The 18,546-nt window shown below is 35.7% G+C and overlaps 1 protein-coding gene across 1 annotated transcript; it reads left to right on the plus strand.

Moving 5' to 3' along the window:
* The first annotated feature begins 512 nt into the window (after positions 1-512).
* On the plus strand, positions 513-1,988 carry LOC141485636 (uncharacterized). Its single transcript, XM_074182705.1, has 2 exons — positions 513-1,180; positions 1,235-1,988. Exon 2 carries the CDS (start codon positions 1,236-1,238, stop codon positions 1,986-1,988), a length of 753 nt encoding a protein of 250 aa, XP_074038806.1. The 5' UTR covers positions 513-1,180; position 1,235.
* The last annotated feature ends 16,558 nt before the right edge of the window (positions 1,989-18,546 follow it).

The raw sequence follows: 18,546 nt of genomic DNA on the forward strand, positions 1-18,546 counted from the left end.
CTCTACAACTTTTGTCATTACTATTTTTCGTGTTAAATTGAAAATAAGTGTAATAAATTCAATATTACATAATGAGATTACAACCCGTTCTTTTCTCGAAAAATATCAATCCTGCGAAAAAAATAATAGGGACCAAATTTGTTGGAAATTAAATTCTCTACAACTTTTGTCATTACTATTTTTCGTGTTAAATTGAAAATAAGTGTAATAAATTCAATATTACATAATGAGATTACAACCCGTTCTTTTCTTGAAAAATATCAATCCTGCGAAAAAATTAATGAACACCAAATTTGTTGGAAATTGAATTCTCTACAACTTTTGTCATTACCATTTTTCGTGTAAAACTGAAAATAAGTGTAATAAATTTAATATTACATAATGAGATTACAACCCGTTCTTTTCTCGAAAAATATCAATCCTGCGAAAAAATTGATAGAGACCAAATTTGTTGGAAATTGAATTCTCTACAACTTTTGTCATTACTATTTTTCGTGTTAAATTGAAAATAAGTGTAATAAATTCAATATTACATAATGAGATTACAACCCGTTCTTTTCTCGAAAAATATCAATCCTGCGAAAAAAATAATAGAGACCAAATTTGTTGGAAATTAAATTCTCTACAACTTTTGTCATTACTATTTTTCGTGTAAAATTGAAAATAAGTGTAATAAATTCAATATTATAATAATGAGATTCCACCACTCATTTCTCAAAAAATATCGATTCTACATACACACTGAACATTAAATACCCCCATTATTGATTTTAATAATATAGATTTACAAAAAATAAAGATTTTTTTCTCCAGTCACAATTCAAGTAGATGATCAATGCCGGTTCTATGACTGAGGATGACCAATGCCGGTTCTATGACTAAAAATTTTTAATTTTATGTTTCATTAAAAAAAAATTTAACAACACACTGTAGTCCCCGCCCACTCTCCTCCACTTTTAGCCCCGCCCCCTTCCCACCATTGCTCGCCTCACCCCACAATTGCGCATGCGCGCCCCCACCTCACTCCCACCACTCCCACTTCTGCCTACACCCTGAGGAGCACACTTCTCGGCATTCAGTACGACAAGTCTTCTCATCGAGTGCAGTCCAGCTACAGCAATCTACTACAACACCAGTCTAATACAGCAGTCTTCTACAGTCTACAACAAGCGAATTTTGAGTAAGTTATCAATGTTACTTTTTCATAACAACTAACTTTGTATTACATTTTCAGAATGGAAAACTACACGCAGGAAATCGACAACGCTGTGGCATCGATCATACCTGTGGATGTTGAGGTGGAGCGACCAGGCAGCCCTGACATGTTCGAGGGAGACGAGGTGGCGATGGTCCAAGAGGTGAAGGCTTCAACTTCGGGTGGTGTGCAGCGGCCACGCAGCCCTGTCTCATTTCAGGAAGACAGGGTTGTTAACAAAGCCAAGCGGCAATCTGCAGCTAAGGTTGGTCCTATTCAAAGGTATAGGAGTAAATGCAATAGGACTAACCCTTATGCAGGTAGTTGGTCGACCGCCAAAAGGAATCCTCCGAGACGTCCCACACCGCTCGCATTGACAGTGGAAAGACGGAGGGCATATAAGCCGGTGCCGAGGATGCCATCTCCAGGTGAAATCCTCACCCAATTTGCATTATCAGCGATGTTGACACCCATGGAACTCACACCGGTGCCTGATCCTGCCATGGAGGTCGTGCCATCAGTGTCGAAGCCTGCCGGGGAGATCGCGCCACAAGTGCCACCAGTGCCGGAGCCTTTCGGAGAGGTTAACCCCCAGGAGATGGAAACTTTCCTACAGAGGTGTAGGGATGTTGCACTTGCTTCACGAAATAGTGAGGCCGCGTTGGCTAGCATTTCCCGGGAGGAGAATGAAATTGCTAGCCAACGGCGCGAGTTGTTAATGAGGATGGCCGAGCTAGATCGAAGGACTGAAGGAAAGGCGGAAGGCAGAGACCTCTTCGATAGAGCTCAATAATGAACTAAAAATATTTATAAAGAAATTTTTGAATAAAGGGAAATAGTTTTTAGGTCAACTAGGATAGTTTTAGGATAATTAGGTAGCATGGTAGTTTTAGGTTTGTAATTATAATTTTAGGAATAAAAAACAAAAAAAAAAAAAATGAAAAAAGAAGTGAAATAAAGGGTGTACATTGTTTTGGTTTGGTACACATTGAACAATGCGATGGTTGGAGCATTTTTCTTCACTTCGTCTTTTCATTATTTTTCTTTTTTTCCATTTTCAATTCCAAGTTCTTTCATCCCCACTCCTCCCCACTCCCTTTCAAAAGTATAAAAGTAGGAATTATCTGTTGGAATATTCAGTTGATCAGCCACCTTCAACATGGAACCTGATTCAACTACTGAGCCGTACAGTGACCCAGCGCATCAACATCCTTACTGGGCTTCTATCCATGAAGGATTCGTGGACTCCACAACGGCACCTCATGACATTCCCTTCGAATTCATGAATAATGACTACAGGGTGCAGGTTCAGCATGTCACTGGGAGTGATGAAGCTGACTTATCGGACGGGGATTATCCGGATCCCTACCAATGGGATGACGAATGGGGTGACCCACCGCCTGTAGACATCACAGATGAGGATGACGACGACGACGACGATGACGCTGGCGACATCAGACTTCCACCATCCCCAATCCTTATCGAGGACAGTCCTCCGCCATCTCCTATCCTAATTGATGACGATGATGTCCTAAATTCCGACGACGATATGTAATCGTTTCCCTGTTTCTCCCACCCATTCCTTTCCTTTCCTTTCCTTCCACGGAGTACACACTTTTTTGGTTGGTGTACACGAGGCACTGCGAGGCAGGGGCAGTGTCTTCCTCCCTCTCTCTTATTAGTTTTTCATAATAATCACTTAGAATTTCTCATAATAATCGCTCAGAGTTTCATGAAGATCGTCATTTTTAATGTTTTCGAATCTCAAACACTGTTCTACATTTACACTTCACCCCCTCCGTTTTATTTCTTCCAATATAAATATAGTATCAATCCCAGTTCTACATCATTCTTCCACAATGTCGATTGCTGATTCCACCACCGAACCGATGAGTGTACCAGAGTCTTCTATGATGAGTACAGGACCCATCCAGGTACATGAAATAGATTCTACGTTTGATCATTTCAGTACAACCTTCGCAGAAATGCTGCAACGCATCTACGATCTTCCTGATGATTTCCCGGAACGTATGCAAGAGGAAGTAGATGAGTTAGACGATCTACAGGATAACGAGTTAGATGATCATGCGGACGACATAATTAGTATATCATCTGATTCAGATGAATCTGATGAATATGAGGACGACATCATCAGTATATCATCAGATACAGATGATTCAGATGATGACACCATCATGATTGTTTCTGATGATGAAGAGCGTTAGTCCATACCATTGTATGGATTAATAGGAAAAACAGCCCTTTTAAGGGCTACAATTAAAGACAATAAACAACTATTTTCAGAGCTATCATTATACTTTCAATCAGAAATAGGTTAACACTATAGTCAAAACTTATGTGAAAGTATCATCATCCAACTCTGTAGTACTCATCATTATATTCAATGATTGAGAAAATATCAACTTCGACTTTTCAGTCAAAGTAGTACTCATCATATACACAGATATTCGATGATAAACCAAATCCTAACTTCGACTTTTTAGTCAAAGTAGTCATTTATCACATAATCTGTGAATTCTACTACTACCGTTTGTGTGAATAATGTAGCCCTGAAAAGGGCTGTTGTTTTTTTTTGACCAGTAGGTCCACGGTTATTGTGCCACAGGTTGGACATTATTACATATAATACATGTAGATACTCGGGTGAAGTTTGTTAGTGGCCTCTCGCAAGCTTCACACCAATTTTGTCCCATTTCCATAATTGAGACAGTGTTGTGGGTGTTGACATGGGCATACCACCCTCCATTATTGTTTCTATGCGAATAAAACCGAAAGCAGCACCAGCATAGTTTTTTGTTCTCTCCATCTATTGTGCTGATCAATACGTATGCATCCATTGCACAATACAAATCCAAGGGATCTTCCAATGTCTCACTGACATTGAGCGTTCGCATACCGATCCTCAAAGCACCATCGCCTTCAGTTGTGTCAGCTTCTATCCCTTCATCATCTCCTTCTTCATCCATGACCCTCTCAAACTCCATCACGTCATCATCTTCGTCGCTTTGGTTGGCCTCGTTTTCAACTTCGTCTATCTCATCTTCATCGACTCCAACATCTTCTGCTTCAACTATCACTTCCTCTAGCGGAACATTGACATCATCATCATCTGATTCGTCTATCCAATTGTTTTCATCAACAGCAGATATTCTATTTAATGCAGCATTTATTTTTGCAGAATTCATCTTGTTGTTGTTTGCTCACAGTTGTAGAGAGTGAATGAATGAACTTCAGGATCGCAAGTCGACTTATACGATTGAATAGGAAACGGAAGTGGTACGACTCCCACCTATCACTTGACTCGTTTTAAGTGGGAGAGAAGGATATGGCATCTCTAGTCGATGAAAGAGTGGGCTAGTTGACGAAAGAGCGCATGCGCTAGTTTATTTTCTTCTATAAAAGGTGAAGTATCAGTAACATCATCACCTTTCCTATCCACATTCTATTGCTATCACATATCATTCCTCCAAACCTAAATAATCATTATCATGAGCTCCATGCCACTATTGATTGCTGAAGATGGTTCACCACTTGTTGATATCGATCACACTAATTTTGAAAATATTCCAGTATTACATTTACAGTCTCAAGACTCGATAAGTGATTTTGATATTAGCGACTTCGTTAACTTCGCAGATGTGCCGGAACCAATTCAACAAATTATCGTTGAAACTCCAATCATTTCACAATCATCATCATCCAAACACCCTTCATCTACCCCCCCTCTTGGTGTTGATAAAAAATCCAGAACTATCAAAAGGAAGGTTAATAATGCATCTTCATCGATTGTCACTGAGTTGAAAGAAAAAAAACAATCGAAAAGTGGTTTGCAGGAGAAAAAGCCCACAACGAAAAGTGACAGATCGAAGAGGAAGACAAAATGTGAACCCAAAGAAATGAAGGGTGATTTGATGACTGAATCGCTATCTTCTTTCACTCCATTACTTCGGTTTGGAGATATGAAAAAGAAAGCGAAATGCCGTCTTGTAAAGGCGCAAAAGGCTATTGCTGAACATGAAAAAAATGAGCAAGCTATTAGTGTCAATAAGGACACTCTTCAAGCATTAGATGCTAAGATTGCATTAGCGAAAATTGAATTGGCTAACATGAGCAAAGAAGCAGATGAACTACGTTCAAAAATCATGAAAGATGACAAATTCAATCAACGTTCGAGAATGCAAGCACAGGCAGAGCTTGAGGAGTCGACTCGACTTTATGAGACGGCATTATCAGTGAGAGATAATTGGCGAAAAGAGTTGGAGAAAGCATTTCAAAGTGACAGCGATTAGTTTTGGGAATGGTATTGTGTTCTCAATATTGTGAGTTGAAAAAAATTTTAAGCGGGAATGGAGTATACAATTAATTTGGTTTGGTATACACAGAACATTGCGAATGGTTGGGGCAATGTTTACCGCTGCAATATTTTTTCAATTCACTTACATATAATTGAAATGAAAACAATAATGAACTTTAACATTACTTTATTCATAAATACATTATTAGATACATTTAAAGCATATTTGATTCATCAATCCAAGAATTCTGTTCACTAGGAAGTCCTAACCACTTTACATATACTTTATTTTTCCTTTTCTTCAGCACTTTCTCGATCAGATATACATCAGGATTTTCGGTTCGCAATAACTCTTCTTCGTAAAAACATCCTCTAATAGGTTGTTCATTCATATCTTCAAGATTATAGGTTGTGGGAAAAGTTTTATTGATTTTAACAATCTTGAAGAGTTCCGTGGTAAAGTTCGCAGTGTAAGACTTTTCAAAAATATTTTTGTATTTGCTTATTCGTACAATATCATTCAATCGGAATTTGGGTTTACTTTGTTTTTTTCCAACTCCATTGATACCTTTGAATATCAATCTTGTTGATGGATCAACATTAATGGGTGCCATACCTATTGTACGATGAACTTTATTGTTATATCTACTAGTTATAGTTGGAAGAATATCAAGCCATTTGTGGTGACCTCTCATCGAAAATTCCTTATAGAGCCACCCCTTTATTGTACGAATCACTCTTTCTGCTATAGCTGCCTTCTTTGTGCTAAATGTTGAATAATGATTGATATTATTTTCTCGCATGAGAGATGAGAAGCTTTTATTGAAAAATTCTTTCCCTTGATCGCTTTGTATGTGTTTGGGGGAGTATTTGGCTTCTTTCAGTACATGTTTCATTGCATTAGTTACTGTACTACCTGTTTTATCTTTAACTGCTACAGTCCACAGATATTTGGAGTAACAATCTATCACTACAAGTATATATCGGTATCCTTCATTACTTTTTGCATAAGGTTGCAGTTCAGCTAAATCTATTTGCCATAGATCTGCAAAACCTTTGATGGTGGTTATTCTTCTACGAAAATTACGTCTTGCAGGTTTATGTAATTCATTAACAACTTGTCGTTTGACATCACTTATTTCATTAGTCATTCTATTTTAATATGATTAAAGAGAAAATGTGATAATGTTACTGCATTGAATGATGATGTGACAGTGATCATTACATGTGAATATGTTAATATATTATACCTTCTTCACGTAATTCTTCAATTATTGAAATTATTTCATTGTCATGTCCTGTATGACCAGCTGACTTTGAAGCTACCAATAATCGTAGGCGAGCAACTAACTCTTTCGGTGAATTCCAGTACACATAATTCACAGGTTTAGAATTATATATTTTCTCCATTTTCACTCGTTTGAGTGCTCCACCAATTTTACTTCTACTTCTTATTGGATATTGTCGTGAGTCTAATAGAGGTTTGATAACTTCACGAAATTTTTTAGAATTTGTATTTTTAAAACCATTCTTCTGATGATATTGTTTATATGGAGCATTCGTTATTTTCAATATTTTGGAATATACTTGACGAGTTTCTTTATTATCAACATCTCGTGGATTCTTCAAAAAGATCATATCATACAATTCTGGACTACCTGCGCATTCATATTTTTTCACTTTATTAGCATCCCAAAATGAAATGTTTCCATCTTTGAAATACACCACTAGACTTCCCATTTTCAGCTTTTGTGTAATAGGATCCATACGTACGCCAAATGTTCCATCATATGCTGGATTTCTAGATTTTACATTATTCAAATGTTTCATCAAAACATCTTCACCACTTTCATTCATATCAGGTGAGGTGTCAGGATCCGAGGAATCGATGTGGGACGATGATGGTGTTTCGAATAGAGTTGTTCTCATATCGTCTTGAAGTGTGCTCGTGTCACTATTCACAGATGATACACTAGCAAAAGATTGTTTTCTTCCTATTGGAGTACTCATGGGATAATTTGAAGTAGATTGAACAGTTCCATGATTTGGTGATAACACTGGTGATTTAGAAGTAGCGTTTGATGATAAAACATTCAATGGTTTCATTATGGGCTCATACAATCTTTCAAGTGTCGTACGATTTTCAATATTATCATTCTTGATAGAGTTGAATTTCTGCCTGACAGCTTCTGTTGTCTCTACTAGTTGACGTTTCAAATTCATTTCATTGTTTTTATTTTCAGAATCTTTTTTTGTATTCATAATGCCCTTTTTTAAATTATAGCCTAATTCGCTGATGAAGTGACCTCTACAATATTCAGTGATCGAATAAGTGTAAAAAACAAGATCATGGGTATATAAAACTATCGAATCCTTTGCGATATCTACCTTCATCTATTTTTCTATCCTTATCAATGACTAGAAATCCATATTGGTCCTCCCAGCATTTAACACACATCAATTGGAATTGTTTGAATGTTACATCGGGTGAAACATGATCTGAATAAATGTGATGTAAATTCGTCTCATCTTGTTTGAACATTAAAATGAAATTGGTATTGTCACGCACTAACTGTTTGGGTACCCGTGAATATGTCTGTGCTAGATAAAAACAATCAACATCCTTATGACGTCCCATACAGAAATATGATCTAATAATATCTTGCTTTTCACATATCACATAATCGAAAATGAAAACAGAATTAGGCTTAGCGTCGGAGGGTTCCACTATTTCTGCATTATTGCTGAATGTATAGAAACCTAATCCTTTTATAGGTTCCAAAACACTTCGCAAGTACTGATATTTAGGTTGATTGAGTGATTTCGAATAGAGATACACATTTCTAAATCTCAGTCCTTGTGGATGTGTTAATAGTGATATCATTGCATTCGTCTTTCCACAATTTGAAGGTCCTATAATGAGTCCTCGAACTGATGATGGAAGTAGTGGACCATGTCTGAATACCTTTTGTCCATTCAATCCACACCCAAATTTCTCATCTAGATTATCTACAGCAAACTTTTCTTTCTGTTTTACAATGCGCATCGTGCCGTGGTTGGAGACTATATAAATGTTATTAGCTTATTCATTTCAATATGTACCATCAAACGATACGGACGTATTGAAAGTGATCGTAAAATTAAAAGAGGTTGTGGTTTTGTTAATGATTTAATAAACAAACTTCCTTTCGAATTACATCTACCCGGAGGTTATCAATACTGTGGACCAGGTACAAAATTGAAACAACGTTTAGCTCGTAACGATCCTGGAATCAATAAATTAGATATTGAATGCAAAAAACACGATATTCAATATTCTAAGCATCCATCCGATCTTGCAGCAAGACATTTAGCCGACAAAGAACTTGAATACAGCGCTTGGGATAGGGTTAAATCGAAGGACGCGAGTATTGGGGAAAGAGCAGCTGCATTACTTGTCACCAACATTATGAAAGCGAAAAGACATATGGGCATGGGTTGTAGTACCAATAAGAAAAAATGTAAGAGGAAACAAACGAAGAAAAATAAAATTAAAAAAGCTGCATTTGGTGCTGGGATAGTCCATAAAGTGCGAAATGTATTGAAGAAAGCTGGTGGGAATCAATTTGTGACGAATAATAGCAAAAAAGCTATTACTGTGGCATTGCAGGCGGCACGTAAATACCTTAAAGCTGCCGGTGGAAAGAAGAAAATCCGCACACCACGCATAATTCCTGTTCCCAAGATCGGTGGACTTTTACCATTGATACCAATTTTTGCTGGACTATCCGCACTAGGAAGTTTGGCGGGAGCCGCTGCTGGTATTACCAAGGCCGTGAATTCGGCAAAAGCCAGCAGAGCGGCTTTAATGGAAGCCAATCGTCACAATAAAACCATGGAGGCTGTAGCATTAGGCAAACGCGGAAGTGGAATATATCTCAAACCATACCGTAAAGGTTTAGGACTATATTTAAAACCATACAAAGCCACAAACAAAACAAAAAACTAATTGAACCCCTACCTCAGAGGCCTCTTACTGATCACGATCTCAGTTATTATGCACAAAAAATGAAAATTCCACATTTTCGTGGTGTTTTTATGCGTGATAGATTACCATCTTCAGGTCCAAAACAAAACGAGACAGCTATTGTTAATTTAGATGGAATAAGTGGACCAGGAACACATTGGGTGGCATATAAAAAATGTGGGAAAGAAGTCACATATTTCGATAGTTTTGGAGATCTACCCCCACCATTTGAATTGACTCGATTCTTTCGAAAATGTTCGAATGTAAAAATCAAATATAACTATGATCGACAACAGAAATTTAATACAGTTCTCTGTGGTCACTTGTGCTTGCAGTTTCTCTCTAAATAATTTTCCAAATAAAAATGGATTCAACACCAAAACTGGATCGGGAGGCTATCAAGGGAATGGGGTTTTCACTTAGAATGTTTTCAAAATATGGTACCTTGAAAAAAATGGATAAAGTGATGCTTGCAAATATGCCTAAGGAAGTGATACTTGCATGTGTTGCACATGAGATTGCATATGTTTGGGAAAAGTTGCCTAAGCATCTGCAAGATGACATCGATATAATGAAACATAGATATTGTTATGAGCACCACCACCACGATCAAAATTCAGAATCGGATGTTAATGACGGTCCTATACCTCGGAAATCTATGTGTTGTATTTGTAATATAGAGGATGTGAATATTGGTATCAATAAAAATGATACTTATTACAATACAACACCTTCCAAAAAGTGTAAATTGTCTCAAATGTGCTGTTGCTGTGTACAATAATAAATTGAAATGTGTTTCAAAATATTCATCAGTCATGTCACGAAAGTTCGAGCTACAAGCTGTCGGCACAAGTGTCTTGAGTGCGGATTTTTTTCCACCAATTGAATTGGATAGGAACAGTCGTTATGGATTAGGACTTTTGGGATTCTATGGGTGCAATACAATAAATAATATAACTGAAGCTAATAACTTAGTTAGTTTTAGAATCAGTAATGACAACTCATCGATACCCCAAAAGTTGACAATTGAAATTCCATGTGGTGCTTATGAAATAGAAGAGATCAATGCCGTCATACAGAAACATATCATGTTCAGATTGTTTCATGATAAAAAACCAAATGATGTCGTTGCAGATGATATTTTCTATCTACACGCCAATAATAATACATTCAAATGTGAAATGCGATCCAAATATGAAATTGATCTGACACATCCAAATTCAATAGCAGAAATGATGGGGTTCGCTCATGAAATATTTCCACCAAATCAGATACATGAATCATCATTACCAATAAACATTACAACTGTGAGACTTATCCGCTTAGATTGCAATATAATATCTGGTTCATATATAAATGGTGAAGAATCCCACATTCTTTTCTCATTCGATATTGATGTTGAACCTGGCTACAATCTTACTAAAGAACCACACAGTATTATATATATGCCTGTCAGTCCAGAAGGTCGTCAATTGATTCACAACATTACAGTGCGTATTTTGGATGAAAAAAATAACCTTATCGATTTTGGAAGTGAAGAAGAGATTTTCATTATTTTGGAATTGAAGAAAATCGAATAACTGTTGTTATGGGTTTCATTTATAATAGACAAAATCGCATTGAACAATCCCAAACGAGTTGCACTATCAAAAAGAAAGCTGTGCATAAAAAGAAGCTCATTCCACAAGTGTATGCTAAACAGTTAGCACATAACGCTCTGTCTGTGAGTGATCTTAAATTTTTGAAATCGATTGGATTGAAAGTGAGAAAATAACAATGGTGCTCGAAACAAACAATGAAAAGTTGAATATATTCAATGAACCAGTGCTCGATCATTCTCTCATAAGTTTACATGAGCACACATATAAGCCCTATGGATCACCGCTATTCAGGAATTCGGATGAAATCAGAATTGCAATCAATAATCAAGATGTTATACTAGATATTGCCGAGAGCTTCATTTACATAGAAGGTAAATTCACCCCCAAAGATGTAGCGAAAACATGCTATCTCTCGAATAATGCAATTGCATTTCTCTTTGACGAAATTCGTTATGAAATGGGTGGTGAACAAATGGCTGTTGTTAGAAAACCTGGGATAACATCTACAATGAAAACCATGATATCATTTGGACAATCTCATGCTAACACATTATTGACATCTGGTTGGGGACTTTCACAATTGAAGCAAGATATCTTGGATACAAACAGTCATGTTTTTAGTGGAAAACTACCACTGAAATATTTGATGGGTTTTGCTGAAGATTACAACAAAAGTATCTTGAATGCCAAACAGGAATTGATTTTGATTATCGCTCGATCATTCAAAAACTCATATATAGGTGAGGTTGATGCTGATTTGGAAATAAATAAAATCGAATGGAAAATAAGACATATTGTACCAGATGATAAACACAAGCTCAAACTTTTGAGTAGAATAAACAAAAGCGGTCTGAATGCCAAAATCAAGTTGGCGTATCGTATGTGGGACCTCTATGAACTACCATCATTACGTGGGACTTCTTCAGACATATGGGCCATCAAAACAACTAACGCATTGGAAACTCCTCGTTTTGTCATCATCGCATTCCAAAGTACTACCACATCTGAAGATAGAACACAGGATATTACAAAATTCACAACTGCTGATATCAATAGTATTCGAGTATACTTGAATTCTGAAGTTTATCCATATGAGCGTTGGAATTTGAATTTCGATAAAAAACTTGATGCTCCTGCTTATTATGCTTTTGAGAGTTTCCAGCGAAGTTATTATGATAAAGATATGAGTGAACCTCTGATGGACATTGGACAATTTAGAGAGAATCCACTATTCGTCATCGATTGTTCTCATCAACCGAATGCAACAAAATCATCAACTATTGATATAAAGATTGAGTTTGAGACGAGGAAGACCAAGTTTCCAGACAACACTAAAGTATATGCATTGATTTTGCATGATACAGTTTTAACATACAATGCATTGGATGGTTCAGTTCATAGCAGATATTGACACTTTTTTTTTTTTTCACTCTATCATGTACTGTTTCATGATCTTTTTTTTTTATTTGTAACTGACTTATATCATGTATTGTATTTTATATCATATTTATTGTTTTGTAATCATTTTCTATTGTATTTCATGAGATTTAAATAAATAAAACATGAAAATAATACAAAGTTTTTTATTTGACATTATTTATGATTTACAGGAACATACAGACTATCTAAAATAACTTCTTCCTCATAATCATCATTTTCGCGACCATCTTCAATTTCCTCTCGATTTTCATCATTCAATTCAAAGTGATGAATAATCCATTCTGGCAAGTATGGTTGGAGGCTATACAGGAATCTTCTTAGGTTCAGTTCAATCATAACCTCACAAAGTTGCCACAATTCCAATTCATTATCCAAAAATTTGTTGCAAACTTCTGCACCACTCCAATAATTCTCAGCATCACGAAGGCATAATTCGATTTGTTTTTCATCATAGCATACACTCATATCATAAACGCTTGCATGTTCGGCTCCATCACCCAACACCTTCAATTTAGACGACAAATGTTGAACCGATGATTTGAGATCTACAATATCGACCCAATCTTGACTTGCGTACTGCATCCACATCTTTAAATGGTGGAACTGAAATCGAATAAAAAAAACAATAAGCAACCTCCAATTTTTCAGTGATATAATACTCACATTCCCATTTTACTTGTAGTTACAAAGTGAGTGTATTCAACTAAGTTAGTAATGTTTATATTTCCATATAATTATCATCTAATATATGAATATTAATAAAACAATAAGAAATTCATTATAATTACTATTATTATTCAATCATATTGAATTTGACTAGAGTTATCGTTTTCACACCAAAAAAACTTTGTAAGCTATGACCTAAAGAAATTCACTATAAATTATTACTATTATTCAATCATATTGAATTTGACTAGAGATCGCGTTTTCATGCCAGCAAAACTTTGTTGGCTCTGTCCTAAATACATCATCGTATATTTACCACCTGATGAGTTGATACAAGATATATCGTCATCACTGAATTGCAACGAAATACGTTTTGGTAGCCATGTTTTAAATAATTTATCATTGCTCACATCTTACAAAGTTAATAAAATTGATTTACCAAATCGTGTAGAATAAGTTGACATATTTTTAATTATGTACACTTCATCAATTGGCAATGATGATAAGGCCTTTTGCTCTAGTATTTCAACCTCCTGTACAATCAAATTATTAATTTCATTCAAGTCTACTTTTGAAACGGACATGATGAAAATATATACGAAAATATAAACAATTTCCAACAGACAAATACACTCACCGTCTTCCTTCTATTACGAACTGAATAACACTCTACCAATTGCTAACTGCTGCAGATATATTCGTCTACTGATTTCATAGTGTGCCAGGCATTTCTTTTATATTAAACAGTGTGAGTCACCCCCACCATGAAACCGTGAAAGATTCACATTGCTAGTTGCTATCCACTAGAGATGCCTGACGTCACAGCCAAGCCCATCTCCCAACTTGATGCGATAACAGTTGCCGGTACGAGCAAGCAATGGTCGTTGCGGTCTCGGAGAGGGTAGACGCTGGGCAGACGGTCCTCGGCTGCCGTTGTGTCACCATCGATAGCGGGGCTAGAGCGAACCTTCATCGCTTCGGGAGAGGTGAGGGCAGACCGATGAATACGCATTACTCTGCCACACGTCGTGGAGTGAACATGTCGCTCTCTAGCCGTTGAACGGTTATTGCTGTGACGTCACTCCACTACTAACTTGGTGCCCTAACACCGATGGAGCATTTATTACTTGGAGGATCTTCGAAGTATGCAGACGTATGTTTGTACATAGACAAACAAGCACATGATGAAACCCTGTACCGTGCATTCTCCTACACACACACACACACACACACACACACACACACACATAAACACACAAAATCTCATATGAAAAAAAAATCTGAACGATCCATGCACCAGACACTTCAAGGTCACAACGCCTTGACTTCACTGCACAACAAAAAAACTTCACCAAACAACAACCAATAAAAAAAGCAATTAATACGTCATAGTGGTGGGGGGAGGCCGAGAATCAGCTGTAAACAACTACTCAAACCTTCCTAGATCATTCACCCATCAACTGATTGATATAAAGAATGATTTCTGAAATAGTACAATAGGACCAAAAGGACCAAACCTCTACAGAGGTCTTCGTTTTTATTATAGACTAAGTTTTCTTCAATTCAAAAGTATCAATACTACAAATCTCAAATAGCTTAATTTATATATATGTATCTGTGTATATGTAGGTATGTATATGTATACGGTAATTAATCTTTCGTCAACACGTAAACACCTTTATCCTTTATTATTTACTACCATTATTTTCCTTCATTGTTCCACGACAGGCATATGTTTTTGTGGAATATCACTCATATTTATTCATTTATATTTCATATATTGAATATTTGATATAATACTATGTGAATTAACTACAAAAATATTAACAAAACCATTTACCTACCTGCCTAAATTATCATGTATCATACAATTAACTCTGTCATCTGTTCTAGTGAATAAATATATTATTATTCGACTCCCCACCGCAACCCGCAAGGGTTTATTGTGGCTTACACCTATTCACACTCGACCAAATAAACCCAGCTTCTTAACGAAGCCAATTAGTTTGTATGGTGAGTGATCTTTCAGGTCAGATGGTAAGAGTACGTCTCTGCCGAACTCTAAAAACCTGATTCGGTTAGGGGTATATGAAAATTAGAGTAAAGAATTAACTTTCAGTATGTTATTCACTGTATACGAAAGCTACGTTGTGAGCAAAAAAACAAAATTGAATTGCTTATTTTCATTAAGTTGTATTCATTGCTTAATATAATTGTTATTTTTAGATATTCGTTTCAATTTTCAATTTTATTGTTTCAGAGATTTCAAATAATATTATATCATATTGGACAATGGAAGTCCGAACCAGTAAAATTCACCATGAAGCATTGGCAACCACTTTCAAACAAACATGAAATATACTGTAGAATACAGAATAATCAACGATATAATGACGAATTTCATGATATTGTTCTCAAATCGTAACATGGAACCTCATTTCACTGACTTTTAAAGATGAAAACAATTTGTTATTGAAAGGTTACGTTGTTCGGAGCAGTAGCCACGTCATTTCGTTTTCATTGCTCGTTGTGCTTGGAAAATTAGTGATCTTTTGTACAAATGTTCATTTCAATTAACTACATTTTGTTTTGCGAAAGAGAGGATATTGGCAAATCAAGATCTTCAGATGAAGTCGTGCTGCAGGTTTTTCCGCCCCACTGGAAGGGGTTGTTTTATATCGAATACATAAATGCATACATGTGTAATCATTCCTTGCCCCAAATGTATTCCTGTAGTTCCAGTTTTCACTTACAAATGAATATTATAATCGGCCTTTCTCATTTCATTCGAACAGGAAGCGACTCCAACTGCAATTTAGCCTTTTAACGCCATTAAAAAATAATGTTACTTATCAACCCGAAGTATCCTTAACGATACCATCAGAAACTATATTTTCAGTTAAAGTGATATCCGAGAATTTCTCAAGATTGCAACACAACAAGAACAAACCTGAAATTTATGCATGTGGGTGAAATTGAGCATGATTCATGGGTCTTCTTAGCAAACACAGAGTTTAGGTTTATTTACAGCGCGGCAAATACAGAACATAACAAGAAAATGTCCTGCTCACCGGAGTGTAAAATGTCTGTATTTAACTGTGCCTGACTATCTATTGTCTTTGAGATCCTGAGAAACTCTCCTTTCCACTGAATTAACAACTAAATACTAGAGTGTGCTTTGGTTATTCCAGCGCTCGTTTGTTACATTAACATACACAAAGAAAAACGGAATTCTTGCCAAATTATTCCTTAATTGGAGTGAATTTTAAAATGCAGTAATCGTTTGTTACGAACTGAAAGTGAGTAGCTACATTGTCTCAAAGTAGACATTGTGATTCATGATAATAAACATTTGGTTGGCTTGGTTGGTTACGCGACTATAAAAATGTTATAGTTCTGGTGTTTGTGTTTTTTTGGATATGTTAGATTCGAATATGTTCCATTTATAACTGAAAATACCAGAAATATTTATAATTCACATATAGAAATGTTGAGGAGCCTTTCACAAAATAATGCCTTTTACTATAGAAAGAAACAATCTGAATTGCAGGTGTACCTGTAAATAAATTTTGGAAAAACACAACTGACAATAGAAATGTGAAACAATTTAATATAATGAAAAATCTAAATTCTAAATATAAATCAACTAGTGTGAACAGCAAATTACGCTAGATAATGTTCTATGCTAAACCGTCATGACATGAACTGTCAGTTCATGTCAATTAATCTATCCTGGACACTTTGAGGTTTTATGTTCGATGGAAATTCATGAATCTATTTTTTTCTCGTTTGCCCAGTGTTTCTCGATATGGATAGATGTAAATACCTGGTTTTCCTTCTGTGTTAAGTGCAGTGAAGATTGTGTATCCAACTGGATTGTCCTCTTGTATGCTGGATATTCTCAACTAGTAAATTTCTTGATGAATTCCTTGGTTGGAATTGGCTTATTTAGGTAAGTATATTGTTGAATGAGAGAGAGGACATTGGCAGAGCAAGATCTTCAGATGATGTGTGCTGCAGGTTTTTCCGGTTTTTTTCTGCGGCTGAAAAAGCAAATGCGCCACTAGAATCAATGACGTCGCCCGGGAGCACCAATTAATTTTTATTGTTGACTTTCATATTATACTACTAATTAAATAAAAGTATTTTTCGAAACTTTTCCCAAGTATTAATTTTAATATAATTATACAATATCTGGTAACTTTCATATTGATTTTAATTAAATTCTGGGAGCAAACATTTGGCGAGGCTTCAGGTTTCGTCACTTCCAGAAGAATCGCTCGTTGATAAAAGAATTGAAAATCATTTACTTTCCTCAGTTACTAACCATCAATTTCTGTAATTTCAAATTTCTAACTTTGATATCTTAGAAACTATTTCCTCTACAAGTTTGCTACTTATTTCTAAATTTAGATAAAAATTTCCTTGATATTTTTGTAAATACATATTTAATTTTACTTATATGTCTACACATATACATTTTTCGTTAGCATCATTTCATACCCGTAACTTGGGAAACGGTTTATAACAATTATTTTAAAACTTCTCATTATTTTTAAATATTTACAACAATTTTATGATGTCTTCTCCAATTTTATTTAACAGATATTATTACAATCTTTCTGACATTAATTTATACATCTTCTGCCGGTTGTCTATTTTGTGAAAATTATAAATTTTCATACACAAATTTTTATATTTTGAATTTCCCGCTCTTTCGTTCTTGTTTTCATATGAAGTATGTGAGCTTTTGTACATGTACAGGGTATCTAGCTCTACTTCTTTTTACGAATTTTCTTGAGATGTTGTGAATGTCTCTATTCACTGTTGTTATCGAGTCATTTCATAACAGTACACTTGACTCGAACATATGTTCACATGTTTCAACTGTTTAGCATGTTCAGTTTGTTAGTGAAAGGCATGAAAGTTGGAAGTATTTTGCGTGCTTGGCGATTTTCTGCTATCGAGAAAAAATGGATCAAATAATTTGCATCAAAATTTGTTTAAAAATGGAATTAAGCATTGAAAAACACTTGAAATGTTGACAGAGGCATACGGTGATTGAACTGTGAGTCAGAAAGGTGTTCACAAGTTGTACAAGCTTTCCACAGAAGGTCGAGAAGATGTAAATGATCATCAACAACCGATAAAAATGCTGAGAAAGTGAAGAAAATTGTTATGAAGAGTCGTCGAATCACTATTAGAGAAGTTGCTGAGGATGTAGGTATTTCGAATGGCTCACGCCATTACATTTTTTCTGAAATTTTGATCGAGGAGCGTGTAGCAGCGAAATTCGTTCCAAAACTGCTGAATTTTGACGAAA

Source organism: Leptinotarsa decemlineata, unplaced genomic scaffold (genome assembly GCF_025532065.1).
Source record: "Leptinotarsa decemlineata unplaced genomic scaffold, Ldec_3_MD MMD2_tig00026328_RagTag_RagTag, whole genome shotgun sequence".
Taxonomy (NCBI): Eukaryota; Metazoa; Arthropoda; class Insecta; order Coleoptera; family Chrysomelidae; genus Leptinotarsa; species Leptinotarsa decemlineata.

Excerpts from the sequence above, each read along its gene's own strand:
- LOC141485636 (XM_074182705.1), top strand. The coding sequence starts at position 1,236 with ATGGAAAACTACACGCAGGAAATCGACAACGCTGTGGCATCGATCATA.